This window comes from Euprymna scolopes, chromosome 45, assembly GCF_053919585.1.
Source record: "Euprymna scolopes isolate OS-2025 chromosome 45, ASM5391958v1, whole genome shotgun sequence".
In the NCBI taxonomy this organism is placed as follows: Eukaryota; Metazoa; Mollusca; class Cephalopoda; order Sepiida; family Sepiolidae; genus Euprymna; species Euprymna scolopes.
The window spans coordinates 40660458-40682268 of NC_136526.1; the positions used below are offsets into that span (position 1 = coordinate 40660458).

General features: G+C 33.1%; 1 protein-coding gene across 1 annotated transcript in view; it reads left to right on the forward strand.

Moving 5' to 3' along the window:
* Positions 1-21811, forward strand: part of LOC145269488 (DNA-directed RNA polymerase, mitochondrial-like) — a 147754-nt gene that overhangs the window by 95854 nt on the left and 30089 nt on the right. Inside the window, exons 22-26 of the mRNA XM_080125213.1 lie at positions 402-480; positions 4204-4326; positions 12422-12544; positions 14755-14832; positions 20700-20888. Coding sequence (XP_079981339.1) covers positions 402-480; positions 4204-4326; positions 12422-12544; positions 14755-14832; positions 20700-20888 — 592 coding nt within the window. The remainder of the gene's footprint in view (positions 1-401; positions 481-4203; positions 4327-12421; positions 12545-14754; positions 14833-20699; positions 20889-21811) is intronic.

Sequence of the window (21811 nt, forward strand, 5' to 3'; positions counted from 1 at the left end):
AAATGTATTAAAGTAATTCATTAAATGTATTAAAGTAATTCAATAAATCTATTAAAGTAATTCATTAAATGTATTAAAGTAATTCATTAAATGTATTAAAGTAATTCAATAAATGTATTAAAGTAATTCATTAAATGTATTAAAGTAATTCATTAAATGTATTAAAGTAATTCATTAAATGTATTAAAGTAATTCATTAAATGTATTAAAGTAATTCAATAAATCTATTAAAGTAATTCAATAAATCTATTAAAGTAATTCAATAAATGTTTACATTTTTGTCATAAGAGAGATCTCTATTTACATATTACTAATATATAAAAGTATATCTCATTTCTATACTTCTACCACTAAATTGGCATCTTCGTGAACTGAAATTTTGACCTTTTTTTTATTTGCAGGTCGTCAAATGCAGAACGGCTTGCATTTGCAAATGAAAATATGGACAACATACTGGACTCAGCTGACAACCCAATGGAAGTAAGTTGTCAGTTCTTTGATTTTTTTTTCTTTATTTCGTTTGTGCTGGGATTTTCTTATCAGACCTATTCTGGACTTAATTTATATCAAATATGATTGCAGGAAAGATTATGAATTTTATTAATATTTCTGTGTGTGTGGGAGGGGTCACTCTGTAGTACAGATACTTTAAAAAGGTTTGGTTTTTTTTTTTTTTTACATTGTACATAGTATTTTTGCCAAACTTTGAAATAATACTTATCTACACAATGACCAGCCCATCTGGCATAATGCTAGGTGTTTGCTAATTGACCTGGAGACTAAGGTTCAATCTTTGATCAAATCATGTGGAATAACTCCAACAGTTTCTTCGCCAGAACAGCGAGACTTTGGAACTCCTTTCCAGGATTCTGCTTTCTCAATTGTACTGACATGCAGAAGTTCAAGTGTAATGTGAACAGACATCTTGCTACTCATCTCCCTTCATAATACCACTGCAACTTATGTCCCCGATAGTAGCCCCCTACTTCAAAGTTCACTGTGCCTTGTTTGGAGTGAAAATTGAATTAAAAAAAAAAAAAAAAAATCCTGGGAAAGGAGTGGCATACGCCCCTATATCTTTCTGAAGTAGCTAATGACGAGAGCCTTCAGTCAACCACTTTACGCTTTTATTTTTATGCATAACTAGTAGGGCTACTTGGCATTGCCTGTGGCAAAAGTGTAATTTATTTCTATTAAAACTTCTATCTCTCTATTTCTCGTCTGCCCCTCCTATTCCTCTTTAGCTGTACACACACACACACACACACACACACATACAATTCTCCTTTATACAATAGTTTCCTCAAATAATGAGTCAACATTTTCTTTCCAAATTAGTACATACTAACACTGAAAAACTGAACCCTCACCCTGACAAAAACTGAAAATGAATAATTTTTTGGAAAAAAAAAATGAATAATTTTGGGGGGAAGTTTTAGACATCATTCATCCAGGGCAACGCCGATCAAAAGTATACAAGCTTTGTTTGTCTTTGTTTTGTAGTTTTTGACCTTTAGCTGGACATACACACATGCACACAGAAAACTGCCCTTTTACATAATAGATAAATCTGCATCTATACTATTAATAAAATTCTAAATGTTTATTTATTCGTGTGTGTGTGTGTGTGCCTATATACCAATAAAACTTTCAAACGGATGCACCAAATTGAAACATTCTTTTTTTCCCTGAAGAGTGTGAGTCCTTAGATTGTCCTTATCTATATATGGTTCGTAACGAACAATGCAGCGTCACACAAAAAGCCTGAAATGAGGGTTTTGGGTCGTTTCATAAACTTGTCCAAAAAAGTTATCTGCCCATGTCAATGGAATTTAGCACTGTCTGTATACAGTCGCGGTAATATCTTTCGGCATACAGACAGGACTTGTGCCGCAATGGATAACGTGTCTAACTACGGATCAGAAGATTCCAAGTTCATATCCTGACAAGTTCGTATTAATTTTAACCATCATTTTATCCAACGTTTACTCATTATCCTTACTCTTAGTTGGGTATTTTTGTTTTTTCAGTGTTTTGTGCATATGGGAATTTCCCATACTCCGAGTTCACAGGGTAAACGTTGATGGTAAGACGATGTTGAGTGTACTCGATTTTGTGTTTAACTCGGCATCGTGTGTGCCAACGCGGCGCATCCGCTAGTATAAAATAAAATCAAACTCTTATATTGTTAGATCAAATTTTGAGCTTAATCTGAAGATTTTTTTTTCTTTTTTTCCACTTTTTCTGAAATAAATTTTTTTCTTTGTTTAAAAAAACTGATATATTTGTAAATCAACTAAAATAAAATATCCCAGATCAACAGAATATTTTTATTTGAATTTTAACATTGCAATTTCTTGTTGTAATAGCAAAATTTAAAATATTGAATTTTATGTAAAACCAATGGTATCTATTTAACTGTCATGTCTCCATAATGAACATATCCAAAAATTATTAAAAACGATGAAGTAGAATGTAAAAAAAATAGTTTTTAAAAACAAATAGCAAAAATTGAGTTTCGCTAAATTGACCTAAGATTTTCAGTTTTCAGAAAATTATTACCTCCCTTGTTATAAGTCGAACTTTCCAATTTCCTTTATTAACAAAACTAAATTTTCGCTAATTGTCTTTGAAAACTATTTTGATTAATAATTAATTTTCTATAGTATCTTTTTTTTTGTAATTTTTGCGATATTTTCATTACTGTGAAATAAGTTAGATACAGACTCATATTATTTACGATATCATCTTTTTTTTTTTGTAATTTTTGCAATATTTTCATTACTGTGAAATAAGTTAGATACAGACTCATATTATTTACGATATCATGTTTTTTTTTGTAATTTTTGCAATATTTTCATTACTGTGAAATAAGTTAGATACAGACTCATATTATTTACGATATCATCTTTTTGAAGTTATCATTTTCTTCTATTGTTAATATATAGTTAATATATGCTCATACGAAGTGTTATTGCTAATTTTCATAACCAGCAACTAATATCATTCTTACAGGTCTACTCCAGAAAATCTCCAGCTACAGTATAGCTGGAAATGTCTTTTCAAATATTAAATCATTTCTTTCTAGGTTCTTAAAGTAGTGGTTGATGGGCAGAAATCAGAAGCTCAGTCTTAATGCTGGAACCCCTCAGGAGTCCATCTTGGGCCCAACTCTCTTCCTGATCTACATCAATGATCTCCCAAATTACATTCTAAGATCATTCGTAGACATTTATGCTGACGACACTACCATTGATGGCAACACTTGAAAGGCTGTAAATGACCAAGTTCTCTCTGGTTTTCTCTCTTCTGCTCTTGAGCACATGATACAATGGGGAAAGAGGTGGCTAGTTAATTTTAATGTGTCTAAAACCAAGTCCGTTGCCAAGGCTGCTGGAAAAATGGTTGGATCGTTCTACCGCTCCAGTAGATATCTCACTGCTGATGCAATTCTCTACCTGTACAAGAGCCAGGTATGTCCAAGGATGGAGTACTGTTGCCACACTTGGGCAGGATAAGCTGCTAGAAGCAGCTTATCCTGCCTTGACAGAGTTCAAAATAGACTTTGTAGCTTAGTAGGGGATGCTCTTTTCTCTTCACTGCAACCTCTTTCTCACAGAAGAAATGTTGCAAGCTTGTCTCTACTTTATCATTATTTTCATGTCAAGTGCTCATCTAAGCTCCAATTTATGGTCACTTCTTGCCTGACTTTCAGGAAAAACACTCGTCTAGCTGAACCCACTATCAATAATTTCTGTCACTCTTTATCTGTGCCTAAACCTAAACGTAGATTCCATGAACAAAGCTTCTTTCTTAGAACTGCATGCCTGTGGAATTCTTTTCTGTTTACCTGCTTTCCAACTGACTACAATATGATCATCTTCAAGTCCAACGTAAACAAGTTCTTGATGAGCTGTTCCCCTTAATTAATCCAATTTACCAAATTTTCACTACTTATGATTACTATGATATTGTCCCATTGACCAATGTATATTCATTGATCTTTATCCTCAAGTGGCCTCCGGGCCTTTATAAGTAGTGATTCCTTTGTAAAAAAAAAAAAAAAAAAAAAAGAAGTGCTAATATTATTTCAGTAGAATTGTCAGTTGTTTATGACAACATGTTGCATAAAGAAATATCACATTTTCTTTTCTAAATTTGTTTTTCCTGACTCCATTTTTTTTTTTTTTTTTTTTTTTCTAGGGCTGTGGCTGGTGGCAGACATCGGATGAACCTTGGCAGACGTTGGCCTGTTGTATGGAAATTGCCAAAGCAGTAAGGACCGAGGATCCTGCAGAGTATATCAGTCATTTCCCTGTGCACCAAGTAAGAAACTTTGTCAAAAGTTATCGGCAGAAATTATCTTTGTGTATTCTTTTGTGGATAGTTGTCCTCATCTTCATAATTTTTGTTTTACCTCGTTTCGGCCAACTCATCTTCTGGTGATTAACTGCGGCAGGATAGGAATGCTGAGGCTCTTAACTGTATCCCCAGTAATTACTGCCTTCCATAGTTGTCGTCTCACCATGTTTTGGCCAACTAATCCTCTGGCCTGCTTGTGTAAGATTGAAACCGCTATCTACAGGCAATGCTCACCTGGAACCATAGAGAATCGCTAATATTATTTCAAGCTTATGTATAAAGCATAAAAATGATGTTATTTTTATATTTAACTAGCGGGAACCACGACGCTATTGGCGGCTGCTGCGTGAGTCATGAGTTTAACAATGTTTTGACATCCTCCGAACTACCTCTGCTTGATTTGTTTACACAAAGAGCATCGCTTATACGCTAATGGTAATTCTCGTATCACTTCTCAATATGCTCAACTCAAGATAAGGAGCATTATAGTCATCCACATACAGTACTGTTTCGCTGTTCATCAGTGTGGCTACGTATATATACATATATATATAGTAAGTTATAAAATATATATGGCGATTAAGCTACAGTGAATATTCCGCGTTTCATCCATTCTAGAAGTCTTCAGGCTTATGCGCGAATTTTGTGGTTGTCTGTCGTTTTTATATACGCACCTTCTATTGAGATTTTAGTTAGCCAATCAGCTTTCTAGTATCCACCGCGCCCTTCCTATCAGCCAACGAACATACACTTATCAGACAAAGGACCATTTGACCTCTGGTTGACCTGTTGCTTTGTGTGTGCTTTATTAAGCCTGGATATCTAGTTTCTTGGTCTGTTTTAAATCTAGGTTAGTGTTTTTTTTTTTTTTTTATTTTTATGTTAGTTTATATATAAATATATATATGTATATACATATATGCACACATACATATATGTGTGATCGCCATATATATTTTATAACTTACTAACTAGCTCTACCTACGTATTGAGCACTTTTGAAGTAAATACTTAAAGTTTACGCATAAATTTATACTTTTGTATATTAATTTTATGTTAGTAAATGAAGTAGTTATATATATATATATATACTATTCTAAAACAAAATGCGCTGAAAGCATTTTATTGCCAAAACTAGTATATTCTATCTTTTTATTTTCTGTATTATGTTAACAACATAAACTTAGGGTAGTGTTCGGGTTAATCATGGTACGTTTGGGACTGAAGAGGTAGGAGATGGTGAAAAAAATTTTCAAAGAAAAAAAATACCTTTCATTAACCAGAATACTAACCCTAAGCTGTATAAAAGCCAAGTACGTCCAAGGATGGAGTACTGCTGCCACATCTGGGCAGGAGCTGCTAAAAACAGCCTATCCTGCCTTGACAGAGTACAAAATAGACCTCGTGGCTTAGTGGGGGATGCCGTTTTCTCTTCCCTGCAACCTCTCTCCCATAGAAGAGACATTGCGAGCCTGTCTTTGTTTTATCGTTATTTCCATGGCAGGTGCTCGTCTGAGCTCCAATCCCTCGTCCCCCCCTCGCCAATCTTTCACAAGAAACACCCGTCTGGCTGAAACTACTGTAAATAATTTTCCCCACTCTTTGTCTGTGCCTAGATCTGAACATAGATTCCATGAGCAAAGCTTCTTTCTTAGAACTGCACGCCAGTGGAACTCTCTGCCGCTTGCCTGTTTCCCATCCGACTACAACTTTAACGTCTTCAAGTCCAACGTAAACAAACTCCTAACAAACCGCCCCCTTAAGTAAGACACTCTATTAAAACCCCCAATACTAATGATTACTAAAATACTATCTCATTGATTACTGTACCCGCAATAACCCTTATCCCTGAGTGGCCTTCGGGCCTTGATAAGTGGTGACCCCCCTGTAAAAAAAGAAAGGGGGGACTCATTCATGTGTAATATATTGATGTTGGCATTCTGTAGATGATAATGTAAATGAAGACGCTCTGATATTATTGTACCTATTTACTATGCCTCCCCACGGGACAGTTAGACACCAGGGTTGTTTTTTCACGTGGAGAAAAGGTACAAAAATGTAAAATTGTCTGTCGTGAAGGATTTCTCCTCCACCGAAAGAGAACGAGAAATTGAAGTGCAGCATCTGAAGAACAGATACTACACTTTGAGATATTAAATCTTTTATTCATGCAAAAAAAGAACATGAACAAAAAACTTAGGCACAAGGCCAACTCAAAGGCAGATGGGGGTCGTTGGTCATCCTTGTCACTCTAGAACTAAACAAAAGTTTCTCTTAGCTAGAATCTTCTTTCGCCATAATACCGCATTCGCCCTTTCGTACTTGGGGACGTCCTACTTCGCACCCAATTGTTTAAAACATTTTTTATTTCCGTGTAAAAACAAAAATAATAACAATGATGATATGATAATTCATTTGTGTCAAGGGCGGGGGGGGGGAAGAAAAAAAAGGCCAGTTATTGTAGCTTTTTTGTTAAAACTACAAAAGTATTTATCTAAGCTAGCATGAACGTCCGGCAAAGCCCGGTTGTACAGTATGTTTAAATATGATATTTTAATTCTTGCAGATTTTGTATATATTATTATAGAGTTAATGTTCTATCGATTTTTACATATTAAGTTGCAATTTCAAAAATAAAAAAAAATATATGCATATGACTTTGGTACATTAGCTTGAATCAAAACTGAAATAAAAACTTCTGAAAAAAAAAAAATATATATATATATATAACTTGAGTTCCTTCAGCCGTAATCGAAACTGAAACCAAAACTTATGAAGAATTCTTGATAAAATTATTTATAAAAAAAATAGATGACTTAAGTGCCATCAGCTATAATCAAAGCTCTAGAAGTGTAAGCCATTTTGAGTTTCAGATGGTTCGCTGTTACACACAAGTCCTGGGAGGTGACTTGTTTGTAGTAGACAGTTCCACAGAACAAAATATTCTTACCGTGTCAAAACCCGGGAAAGAACATGTGAAATTGCTTCAGAAAAGGTTTAATATTTATGAAGCAATTCTGGTTTCTGATTGGTTGGTAGCAGAACGTGAATTAATTTGATTCGCCAGTTCTTAGCAGCATCGTTTATAAATAGAATCGTCCGACTGTGTGGGATCATACCCCATTAATAGGCCCAAAATATTGCAACATCCTCCCTATTTTTTATAATGGGGAAGTCCCTTGTGTTTGTTCTGCTCAAAAATAAATATATATTTTTATATTCACTTAGACATAAGAAAAATTAGAAATCATTTGGATCTTAGAATTTTAGCATTTAAAAAGACGCCATTTTTAATTGTGTTCAAATGTCAAAAAGGAAAATTACAAAGATTTTTTTTGATTTTTTTCTAAGCAAAAGTATTAGTTACGCATTAGTAGGTTAAAGTGTTAATACAAATAAAATGGATACAGTTTAACATCTTGTCCAGGACTATTTTTTTTTTCTTGATATATAGAAATCTATATACTCTGAGCATTACCCCTAGGGGTTTCCCCTGATATTCGTGCAAAAAAGTAAGAGCCTTCTCATAAGTGGAACTTCGCTGGTCTGTATTTTTAATATATAGAAATCTATATACATACAGGGCAGTGAAAGAAAAAAAAAATTATTCAGTCCAATTCACCAACAAGTTTTGAGAAAAAACGTTGTAGCTTTATCCGTGTCGCCGGTTTCGTAAATACATCAGCGATATTTTGCTCTGATAATATGTAATTCAAAATAATGGATTCCTTTTTTTTATCTCATTTTTTATGAAATGGTATTTTATATCTATATGCTTAGATCTTTGGTTGATTATCGTGTTCTGTGCTAAGACTATACTGGCTTGATTATCACAATTAATTACTACGGGGCTTGTAATCAATTCTGGCTCTAAAATAGTCTTCAGGATATTTTTAAGGTAGAGTGCTTCCTGGGTCGTGTGTGTGATTGCGATAAATTCTGCTTCACACGTAGAGAGAGATACAATCTGTTGCTTTTTAGATTTCCATGAAATAATAGGCCCATTTTCTGAGAGTCTGAAACAATATCCAGATACACTCTTGCGATCTTCGTCGTTTGCCCAGTCTGAATCCGAAAAACCTAATTTTAGGGGATTTCTTGATTTTCTCTGTTTCTTGCACTCTCCCATTACAAATTTTAATAGTATTTTGTCGATGTATCTCGATTGAGTCATCGTAACAAGTCCTTTGCTTTGAGTAAAATATCCTGGTTTCTGGGGATAGAATTTACTCTTTTTCTCTATATATGCGAAGCAAGTTGAACCAAATATATGCATTCTGCTTAAATTTGTTTTTTTACCGCAGAAAGATTCATATGGAGTTTTAGATAGTGTTTTGTTAAAGCACCTATTATGTATATAGGCTGCCGCCATAAGTGCATACGTCCAGAGGTTTTTAGGGAGTTTTGATTCAATGAGTAGGCATCTTTCCATTTCAAAAAGTGTCCGCCACGCACGTTCAGCAGTCCCGTTTTGGTGTGGCGATCTAGGAGCTGATGTTTCATGCCTGATATGATGGTTAATTAGTAAAAGTTCAAAGTCTTTATTTGTGAATTCCGTACCGTTGTCAGAGCGAATACACTTGATTTCACCGTAGGGGGCCATGTCGGCTAGATATTTCTTAGTTGCTAGCAGGGTATCAGATTTGTTCTTTAAAAAGTAAACCATTATTAAACCTGAATGGTCATCTACGAAATTCAACACATATCTATAATGTTCTCTGGCCATCGGTTCTACGGGACCGTTCAAGTCACAATGCACCATTGATAGGATTTTTTTGGCATTTTTACCTTGTATGTTGTTTTGATAGTTTGTCATTTTCCCTTGCGTACAGACGTCGCAGTTGAAGGTTTTTGATGTTTGTATTTGCATTCCATCAACTACAGTCGGCAACTTTTTGATATCAGGAATATTGCAGTGTCGAAGAATTTTATGCCATGTCTGTAGATCATGGCAGGCGGTTTTTGATGGGACTACTCTATTTAAATAATATAGTCTTCCATTTTCTTTAATGTCGAATACAGTTCCATTCGGGTATACCAGTTTTGATTTATTGGGGCTAAAGTTTATATTTGCACCTTGTTTTGTGGCAGCTTGTACAGAAAATATATTTTGTTTAAATTTTGGGATTAGAAGAGCGTTTTCTAGAATACAGAAACACAGTTCACCTTTATTGTTCTTTAGCGAGATTTTCGCATTGCCTCTTTTCAAAACGATATCATTGACTCGATTCCCGTCAGCTAGTTCTACAAAATGATTTTGTGGCTTAAAGTTGGGATCAAAATTGATAAAATCAGATTCCTTTGTAATCACATGTGCCGTGGCCCCACAATCGACAAGAAAATTATTATTGTTTGTTGAAGCATCAAATGTACACGAAAATAAAAATGTATGTTCGCTAACAGAGCTCTCTACATTTTTAATGTAGTCGCCATTTTGAGTCCTGTATCTACATTGGAAACTCTTGTGATTAGGTCGACCACAATTATAGCAAATAATTTTTGTACTTTTCTTAGGAAAAAACCTGCTTTTGGCAAAGTTGCGTTTTTTATTCCTGGCATGGGTATAATTCGATTTTGGTGTTTTTATGTGTGTATTTTTAAATTTCATGATATTTGTGGATTCGTTTTTTTTCTGTGATCATTTTTTCAGTTTCTTCGTAACTTCTGAGTGCTACCTTGAATTGGCTAAAAGTCATGGGTTTTTCTTTCTGGGTTATCACGGTGGTAAATGGCTTGAAATCACTCGGTAATCCCTTAAGGACCATGGAAATTAACAGACTGTCACTTATAACTTCACCAGACATTTTTAAAGAATTTGCAGTTGTCTCGGCTCTTATAATATAATCAGTAATAGTTTCGGCTTCCATTCGTTTTAGAGAGGTCAGTTCAGTGTATAAAGAAATAATTGTGGGTTTTCCTTTCGATAAATAATGCTCTCTCAATATGTTTAATGCTTTGCAGCCGTCATCCAGGGCTTCTCTCATTACCAGTGATAGACTTAGGTCATCTAAACACTGTATTAATTCCACAAAGACAGTTGCGTTCTTTTCAATGAAGTCGGGGTCGTTTCTGTTTTCAGGTTGTGTTTGTAGTACTTTGTGTAGCTTTTGGATTCGTAGATATCCCAGAAATTTAACTTGCCACAATTCGAATTTTGATTCGGATCCATCGAAATAAAGACACACGCTGGGCCCATAACCTCTAGAAGTGTAAGCCATTTTGAGTTTCAGATGGCTCGCTGTTACACACAAATCCTGGGAGGTGACTTGTTTGTAGTAGACAGTTCCACAGAACAAAATATTCTTACCGTGTCGAAACCCGGGAAAGAACATGTGAAATTGCTCCAGAAAAGGTTTAATATTTATGAAGCAATTTTGGTTTCAGATTGGTTGGTAGCAGAACGTGAATTTATTTGATTCGTCAGTTCTTAGCAGCATCGTTTATAAATAGAATCGTCCGACTGTGTGGGATCATACCCCATTAATAGGCCCAAAATATTGCAACAAAAGCTGAAACCAAAACTTATGAAAAATTCTATGTAAAAGCCAGGTATATCCAAGGATAGAATACTGTTGCCACATCTGGGCAGGAGCTGCTAGAAGCAGCTTATCCTGCCTTGACAGAGTTCAAAATAGACTTTGTAGCCTAGTGGGGGATGCCTTTTTCTCTTCATTGCAACCTCTTTCCCACAGAAGAGACGTGGCAAGCCTGTCTCTGCTTTATCGTTATTTTCATGTCAAGTGCTCATCTGAGCTACAATCTATGGTCCCTCCTTCCCTGACCCCCCCCCTCCCAAATGGTGCTATTTTTATATTTAATATTTTCTTTTGATATTTCAAGCGGTCTTCTGCACTTAATCACTTGAAATGTAGCGAAATAGAAATGAAATTTTTTTTTTTACTGTAAAACCTTTTTAAATGTTTGGCACGTATTTTCTTAACCATTTGTGAAAGAGGAATTTTATTGCTTAATTTTTTATTTTTTTTTTTATTTAGCATGCATTTATTATATCATTATATTATATTAAATATATATACAATTCGGTACGGACGCAACAATGGAAGATCAGATAATAAATAAACATGGATTTATAAGACCAAAAAATCCAACCTTGATCGCCCTTCAGCACCCACAGCGCAGTGGATAGAGACGTTGAATCTCTACAGTTTCAGGTAAGCATTGTCTGAAGATAGCGGTTTCAATCCTGGCCAAAACATGGTGAGACGACAACAACTATGGAAGGCAGTAATTGCTGAGGATGCAGTCAGCAGATTCGGAGTTCCTATCCTGTCCTAGATGAAGGCTAGAGGAATAGTTGGTCGAAATGCTGTGAAACGGCAACTATTTTCTTCTGTCGATAAAAGCCATTTTTTGAAACTCCATGGAATACGTAAAATGTTAGAGTTTAAATTGAATTTCTTGTATCAATGCTCTATCTCAAATATTGATTTTTTTTCATCAGGTTAGGATCATCTTATAAATATTAATACTTATACCCATTTTCCATTTGCAGAATTATTCAATTCGTAAACTTGAAAGATTTTTGGAGCTTATATATATATATATATATATATATATATATAATATTCATGTGATATCTTGAAAGAAAAAAAAAAATATATATATATATATATATATAATATTCATGTGATATCTTGAAAGAAAAAAAAAAAATATATATATATATATATATATATATATATATAAAAATATATTTTCTTATAATATATACCAATTCTTATTTAAGAAGCTCAATGTAATATAGTGAATAAATGACAAAAAACACATTCCAAAATTCATGATGTTGACCATCTTATGAGGGCAAAATAGATTCACTGATTGATATAATAATTAAGTGATTGATTTTGCACTACGAAACAGATACTGTCAAGAATTGTAAATGTCAGCTGAATTAAAGGAATAAATTATAAGATGGTCAACATCATGATTTTTGGAATGTGGTTTGTTGTCATTTATTCACTATATATATATATATATATATATATATATATATAAACTGTGTAGTATTTATATTTTTTTCTCCTTATTTTCATTCCAGGATGGCTCTTGCAATGGTTTACAGCATTATGCAGCCCTAGGCCGAGACAAGGCAGGAGCTGAATCCGTAAACTTAAGTCCCTCAGATCAGCCACAGGACGTATATAGTGATGTCTGTGAATTGGTATGTCTCTCATTTTTTACTTCACTGAAAATTGAAAATAATTATTCAAGCATTTCTCTGTGCGTTTCTCATCTCTCGGCCTTGTAACACACCTTTTCCTCTCCCTTTCTACTTTCTCTTCCTCGTATTCATAGAAAAGACGTTGCGAGTCTGTCTCTTCTCTATCGTTACTTTTATGGTAGGTGCTCGACTGAGCTCCAACTCGTGGTCTCCCTCTCTGTAAAACGTTTGCACCAAATACTTGTCTAGCTACAACAACTTTCAACCATTTCTGTTGCATAGCGGACATTCATATTGATGGGGGGGGGGGAGATACATTTATACAGTTCTTTTAGTGTTTCTTCTTAACACATATATTAGAGAGGAGGGAGAGTGATCAGTTCTTTTAACACAGGAGGGGGACGCATTACTTAAGATGAGTTATAAAAAGTTCATTAATAACGATGAGTGGGAACAAAGTTCATTAAAGATGATTACACATTACCTTTAATTTGTGGAATGACAACACGAAGACGGCAGTTACAAAAATATGATGTTGCTCTTTTATTCCATTTGGCCGGTCGAAATGATGATGAAATCCAGGAATTCAAAGTCAACTACATGATTAAAGGTTTTCCCTTCGCTTCTAAAGGGACCCTCCTCTGACTGCCTTTGCTGACTGCTCTCTCTGTCCGACTGCCTTCTTCGACTGAACTAGCTCCTATATTAAGAATTCATTTCTGCCATGACATCATACGTGTGTCTGTCAATGTGATCGCCCCACGTGGCCTAAACATGCATGGTTCGGCATATGTTTCCAAACTATTTCTGCAGACAATGAATTCTCACTCCTATTTTTTTCTAACCTATTTTTCAACATATATTTAAATTGCAATGTGTGGTTCAAAACGTGACCCACTCATGTGGGGAACATGTTCCCTAAACACGCTTCCGCAACAAAGAATTCTAACTAACCTATTTTTCAACATATTTAAATTGCATTTAAGTTCATTATTTTCTAGCTGACCTTATTTTAATCCAGTTTTCATAAAAAGAATTAAACAATCAAAATTCCTTTTACAACAACATATCTAAACTATTTTACGTGAAACTGAACAATGCTAAATTCCATTTCTGAACGTTGCTTACAAAGTTCAAATCTCGGTCTATCCTAATCTCTTTTTCACTTATCTAATGTTTTTCTTACAAGAAAAGGGGAACCTTTCTTGTAACATTTCCCTCATTCTCTCTATATCTGTGCCTGAAACTAAACAAAAATTCCATAAGCAGAGTTTCTTTCCTATGTCGCTTCTTCCCGGCTAACTATAGTATGGTCATTCTTCAAATCTAATGCAAATAAGTTTCTGCTGAGCCCAATTTCCATCAGTACTGATCGTTTATTGGCTTCCATATAATTTCATGTCAAATTGCATTTGCTATTACGTTTCTGAATTTTTGAGATGAGGATTGATTATTCGTATTATTTGGATTCAGCGGACTACTGTTCTCATCTTGAGTGTGATTTTCACAACGTTTCGATTGATGTAACCATTGAGCTTCTTCGGGTGTATCTTGTCGAACTCTGGAATTTGGACGGAATTTTGTTGATGTAACAAGAGCACGCTGTAAAGTAAATAAAGGGTTTGTTTGAAATTCCATCCAAATTCCTGAGTTTGACAAAATACACCTGAAGAAGATCGGAGGTTACATCGACCGAAACGTGAAAATCACACACAAGATGAGAATAGTAGTCCAATGAATCCAAATAATACAAACTGCTGATCGTTGTCTCACCATCCACCTTATCCTAAAGTGGCTTCTGGGCCTTGATAAATGGTGACTCCCTCCCCACCACATACATACACACAAGTAAAAAGAAATAGCAACATTATTATTTGTTAATTGATTAAAGTCGAGTAGAAAAACAAACTTAAAAAAGAAATAAATTATTTGATTCATAAAATTAAATTCATCAAAATTAATTTGTTTCTTCAATATTTTAATAGGGATTATCTCATATACTTTATATAAATGTTTATGTCTGTGGTTTTGTAACCATTTGAATTTAAACATTATATTATTTAAAAATATTGCAAAAATAGCTACTGGGCAGACACCAAAATACATTTGTTACAAAACAAACAAATGTAATGGACAAGAAAATACACTACATGATTTTTGCAAAAATATTACACATATATGTATTTGTATTATTTTTTTTTTTTTTTTAGGTTGAACGCGAAAGAAGTAAAGATGCCGAAAATGGAATCTTGGTTGCTCAGAAACTTGAAGGTTTTATCAAAAGAAAGGTCTGCTTATTATATTACAGATTCTCTCACTTGGATTCAGGGAATGGGGGAAGGTGCTACTTTAACTTTTGTTAACCATTAGTTTCTCTCAAGTCAATTGGTAACGCTGACAATGACCAAAAATGATCCCTATATTGAGGCACACGTTTGATATAAAAAAACAATGGCTACTCTAAAAATATGTTGTTTTTGAGCAGAATACCTATCCCAGGACAGGCAAACATCTTTAATGTTTGTTCCCTTACGAAGATTAAAATCAAGTTGTCCTATAAAAACAATCTTTGGGTCTTGATAAGTGCTGATTCATTTATTAAAAAAAAAGTATGCATTATAATTGGATAAAAAAAAAAAATTTAAGTAAAAACAATATTATGTAATTACACATCATGTCGAAATTAGTTTAAAAAAAAAAAAAAAAAAAAGGAAAAAAAATCCCCTAAAATTACAAATAAATGATTGAGTCGAAGAGCTGCTAAAATTATTTTTTAAAAAAAATACATTCATCCAACATTTTTTAATTTGAAATTGCAAAACTAAAGTGAAAACAAAGGAAATAAGTCATGTTGTCATACGGAATTGAGCACAATAGAAGAAACCGGCAAAACTGAATTATTCGATGAATTTTATTTTTCCTTTATTTTATACACTCATGTATCGGGCAAAATTATTAGTGTACACCAAAAATTATGGAAAATTATCAAGTTGAATTTTAGTAATACATAAAATTAATTTCTTATTCATATTTCCATTATGTGCCTTTAAGTCTGCTCATCGTACAACATCATTTCCCATTTTCTAATACGAAGACATCATGCGTCATGTCCCTCAGAATTTATTGACTATGAACAGTAAAAGAACCCATGGCATAGTGCGTGAAGTACTTGGTAAAATTCAGTTGTAAGTTACACTCTTCTGGAAGTTGAACGTTCAATCCTGAATTAAGTATTAAACATGGGGAGGGAGTGTCGGTGCTGTAACTGGAGTTATCTCCCCATGGCGTGTTCATTAAATTCCAAGATGGCTGACTTCAACACGCTCTCATAAAAACGTTTTTCTGCTGTAAAAAAAAAAAACTACTCGATCAAATTAAGTGAAATTTTTTTTGGAGATCTTCAGTCCAAAACGGATATGTACAATATAACTTTTTTTTTTTCGATATTTTAATTTTTTTTTAATGTATTGATTAAACTGTACAAGTACCTGTGAAATAAATTTTATTAAAATTCTACTTCCATGATTTTTGGTACATGCAAATAGTTTTGCCTGATATGTAAGTATCTATATTATACTTCTTTTGGTATGTCTGTACATTCCACTTTTTCTCAGAAACTACTGGTCCGATCTGGCTGAATTTTGCATAGACCTTTGTTATGATAAGGTTCGGCAAACTAAATGTTATGATATCTGTTTGATGCACAGTTAAAGATTAGTATTTAATGCAAAATGAGCACAAATTTAACCATGTTCTCAACCATCAATTTGGCATGAATCACTCATTCTAAGTCGACGAGTTATAATCTTTATCTGTTTTTCTGGTGCTACCAGATCAAGCTGTCTATTGGCTTCTTGAGATGAAATGCACTTACATTGATATTCCTTTTTGTTTTTCTATTCTCTTTTGTAAAACTTAATTGTGTTCTACAAAACCAAAAACAAAAACAGCAGCCCCCTTCCCTTTCCTCCCCGCCTTTTTTTCCTTCTTCCCCTACTTCCCAACCGGCCCTGTCGGTGGGGCATTAGAATACACCGACTGCCCCCCTGCAGAGAGTAAAAGTCTCTCAATGTTTTTAACAGGCTAAAACGTCTAGTATCAAATAGTTTCCCTGTTGTTCTATTTTGAACTGCAATGATTCACTTGTGTAATGAGATCGAAAGAATCATCTGAAATTATTATTATAGTTTCCCTTGTTGTTCTATTTTGAACTGCAATGATTCACTTGTGTAATGCGATCGAAAGAATCATCTGAAATTATTATTATAGTTTCCCTTGTTGTTCTATTTTGAACTGCAATGATTCACTTGTGTAATGAGATCGAAAGAATCATCTGAAATTATTATTATAGTTTCCCTATTGTTCTATTTTGAACTGCAATGATTCACTTGTGTAATGAGATCGAAAGAATCATCTGAAATTATTATTATAGTTTCCCTTGTTGTTCTATTTTGAACTGCAATGATTCACTTGTGTAATGAGATCGAAAGAATCATCTGAAATTATTATTATAGTTTCCCTGTTGTTCTATTTTGAACTGCAATGATTCACTTGTGTAATGAGATCGAAAGAATCATCTGAAATTATTATTATAGTTTCCCTTGTTGTTCTATTTTGAACTGCAATGATTCACTTGTGTAATGAGATCGAAAGAATCATCTGAAATTATTATTATAGTTTCCCTGTTGTTCTATTTTGAACTGCAATGATTCACTTGTGTAATGAGATCGAAAGAATCATCTGAAATTATTATTATAGTTTCCCTTGTTGTTCTATTTTGAACTGCAATGATTCACTTGTGTAATGAGATCGAAAGAATCATCTGAAATTATTATTATAGTTTCCCTTGTTGTTCTATTTTGAACTGCAATGATTCACTTGTGTAATGAGATCGAAAGAATCATCTGAAATTATTATTATAGTTTCCCTGTTGTTCTATTTTGAACTGCAATGATTCACTTGTGTAATGAGATCGAAAGAATCATCTGAAATTATTATTATAGTTTCCCTTGTTGTTCTATTTTGAACTGCAATGATTCACTTGTGTAATGAGATCGAAAGAATCATCTGAAATTATTATTATAGTTTCCCTTGTTGTTCTATTTTGAACTGCAATGATTCACTTGTGTAATGAGATCGAAAGAATCATCTGAAATTATTATTATAGTTTCCCTTGTTGTTCTATTTTGAACTGCAATGATTCACTTGTGTAATGAGATCGAAAGAATCATCTGAAATTATTATTATAGTTTCCCTTGTTGTTCTATTTTGAACTGCAATGATTCACTTGTGTAATGAGATCGAAAGAATCATCTGAAATTATTATTATAGTTTCCCTTGTTGTTCTATTTTGAACTGCAATGATTCACTTGTGTAATGAGATCGAAAGAATCATCTGAAATTATTATTATAGTTTCCCTTGTTGTTCTATTTTGAACTGCAATGATTCACTTGTGTAATGAGATCGAAAGAATCATCTGAAATTATTATTATAGTTTCCCTGTTGTTCTATTTTGAACTGCAATGATTCACTTGTGTAATGAGATCGAAAGAATCATCTGAAATTATTATTATAGTTTCCCTTGTTGTTCTATTTTGAACTGCAATGATTCACTTGTGTAATGCGATCGAAAGAATCATCTGAAATTATTATTATAGTTTACCTGTTGTTCTATTTTGAACTGCAATGATTCACTTGTGTAATGAGATCGAAAGAATCATCTGAAATTATTATTATAGTTTCCCTTGTTGTTCTATTTTGAACTGCAATGATTCACTTGTGTAATGAGATCGAAAGAATCATCTGAAATTATTATTATAGTTTCCCTTGTTGTTCTATTTTGAACTGCAATGATTCACTTGTGTAATGAGATCGAAAGAATCATCTGAAATTATTATTATAGTTTCCCTTGTTGTTCTATTTTGAACTGCAATGATTCACTTGTGTAATGAGATCGAAAGAATCATCTGAAATTATTATTATAGTTTCCCTGTTGTTCTATTTTGAACTGCAATGATTCACTTGTGTAATGAGATCGAAAGAATCATCTGAAATTATTATTATAGTTTCCCTTGTTGTTCTATTTTGAACTGCAATGATTCACTTGTGTAATGAGATCGAAAGAATCATCTGAAATTATTATTATAGTTTCCCTGTTGTTCTATTTTGAACTGCAATGATTCACTTGTGTAATGAGATCGAAAGAATCATCTGAAATTATTATTATAGTTTCCCTTGTTGTTCTATTTTGAACTGCAATGATTCACTTGTGTAATGAGATCGAAAGAATCATCTGAAATTATTATTATAGTGTCCCTGTTGTTCTATTTTGAACTGCAATGATTCACTTGTGTAATGAGATCGAAAGAATCATCTGAAATTATTATTATAGTTTCCCTTGTTGTTCTATTTTGAACTGCAATGATTCACTTGTGTAATGAGATCGAAAGAATCATCTGAAATTATTATTATAGTTTCCCTTGTTGTTCTATTTTGAACTGCAATGATTCACTTGTGTAATGAGATCGAAAGAATCATCTGAAATTATTATTATAGTTTCCCTGTTGTTCTATTTTGAACTGCAATGATTCACTTGTGTAATGAGATCGAAAGAATCATCTGAAATTATTATTATAGTTTCCCTTGTTGTTCTATTTTGAACTGCAATGATTCACTTGTGTAATGAGATCGAAAGAATCATCTGAAATTATTATTATAGTTTCCCTTGTTGTTCTATTTTGAACTGCAATGATTCACTTGTGTAATGAGATCGAAAGAATCATCTGAAATTATTATTATAGTTTCCCTGTTGTTCTATTTTGAACTGCAATGATTCACTTGTGTAATGAGATCGAAAGAATCATCTGAAATTATTATTATAGTTTCCCTTGTTGTTCTATTTTGAACTGCAATGATTCACTTGTGTAATGAGATCGAAAGAATCATCTGAAATTATTATTATAGTTTCCCTTGTTGTTCTATTTTGAACTGCAATGATTCACTTGTGTAATGAGATCGAAAGAATCATCTGAAATTATTATTATAGTTTCCCTGTTGTTCTATTTTGAACTGCAATGATTCACTTGTGTAATGAGATCGAAAGAATCATCTGAAATTATTATTATAGTTTCCCTTGTTGTTCTATTTTGAACTGCAATGATTCACTTGTGTAATGCGATCGAAAGAATCATCTGAAATTATTATTATAGTTTCCCTTGTTGTTCTATTTTGAACTGCAATGATTCACTTGTGTAATGAGATTGAAAGAATCATCTGAAATTATTATTATAGTTTCCCTTGTTCTATTTTGAACTGCAATGATTCACTTGTGTAATGAGATCGAAAGAATCATCTGAAATTATTATTATAGTTTCCCTTGTTGTTCTATTTTGAACTGCAATGATTCACTTGTGTAATGAGATTGAAAGAATCATCTGAAATTATTATTATAGTTTCCCTTGTTGTTCTATTTTGAACTGCAATGATTCACTTGTGTAATGAGATTGAAAGAATCATCTGAAATTATTATTATAGTTTCCCTTGTTGTTCTATTTTGAACTGCAATGATTCACTTGTGTAATGAGATTGAAAGAATCATCTGAAATTATTATTATAGTTTCCCTTGTTGTTCTATTTTGAACTGCAATGATTCACTTGTGTAATGAGATCGAAAGAATCATCTGAAATTATTATTATAGTTTCCCTTGTTGTTCTATTTTGAACTGCAATGATTCACTTGTGTAATGATCAAAAGAATCATCTTGAATTATTATTTGCCTGACTGACTTTTTTTTTGTTTCTTCTGTCAAAACATAATATACCTGAAAAAGATCAGAGGTTATATTAGCTGAAACATTGTGCGCGTAGTTCAAATTTATATAAAATAATTTTGTTTTTCATTTAAAATTCTAATTGATAATTTGTTATAATTTTTTGTGTACACAAATACTTTTGCCCAATATGTAAGTATATCAAATCGTTTTCCTGTTTTTTTGTTCTTTTTTTTTTTTAACTGCCATATTTATCTTGTGTATTAATCACAAGAACAACTTTCAATCGTTATTGGTTTGACTACAATTTTTCTTTCATTTTTTAAAAAAATTTTTCTTCTGTCGAAACTTTAGACTAAAATAATAATTTTTATATTGTTTGCAGGTGATCAAACAAACTGTGATGACAACTGTTTATGGTGTAACCCGATACGGTGCTAAATACCAAATTCTGAAACAATTAAAAGACTTAAATGACTTTGATGCTGATTATGTTTGGCAAGCGTCAATTTACCTCACAGACAAAACCTTCTTTTGTTTGGCAGAGATGTTTACTGCTACCAGGGATATACAGGTAAAAAAAACATATTCACCATTGTTTGTTTGTTTTTTTTCTGTAATTTTAAAAAGTCAGTGCAACACAGAATATTAAAAAATAAATAAACATGTTTATAGTCAAATCTTTTGTTATATACCTTCAAAGATTGAGTCCATTTGGGTTTTTTTTCCTTTTCTTAGTAGATATCTCACTCCTGATGCAATTCTCTACCTATATAAAAGCCAGGTACAGCCAACGATGGAGTATTGTTGCCACATCTGGGCAGGAGCTGCTAGAAGCAGCTTATCCTACCTTGACAGAATTCAAAATAGACTTCGTAGCTTAGTGGGGATGCCTTTTTCTCTTCCCTGTAACTTCTTTCCCACAGAAGAGACGTTGTGAGCCTGTCTCTGCTTTATCGTTATTTTCATGGCAAGTGCTCGACTGAGCTTCAATCTATGGTCCTCTCCCTCACTAAACTTTAACAAAAAACACTCGTTTAGCCAAAACCACTATCAATAATTTCCCACACTCTTTATCTGTACCTAAGCCTAAACATAGATTCCATGAACAAAGCTTCTTTCTTTCAACTGTATGCCTGTGGAACTCTCTTCTGATTGCCTGCTTTCCAGCTGACTACAATCTGATTGTCTTCAAGTCCAACGTAAACAAGTTCTTGATAAACCGGTCCCACTAAATAATCCAATTTACAAAATTCCCACTACTTATGTTAGAGTTAGGGTTAGTTAAAGCCTAAGTCAATAAAAGTTATTATTTATGTTCAACATAGTTGATATCCAGATATTTCGTTATCCTTGTTGATTGACTATAAAGTTTTTATTTAAATTTCCAAGAAAACTTTTATTTTTTAATTTTTCTTTGTAAATTTTTTTTTTTTTCATGTTTCAAAATCCCTTCTTTTCCTAGTCAGCTATAAAATAAATTAAAAAATTTATGGA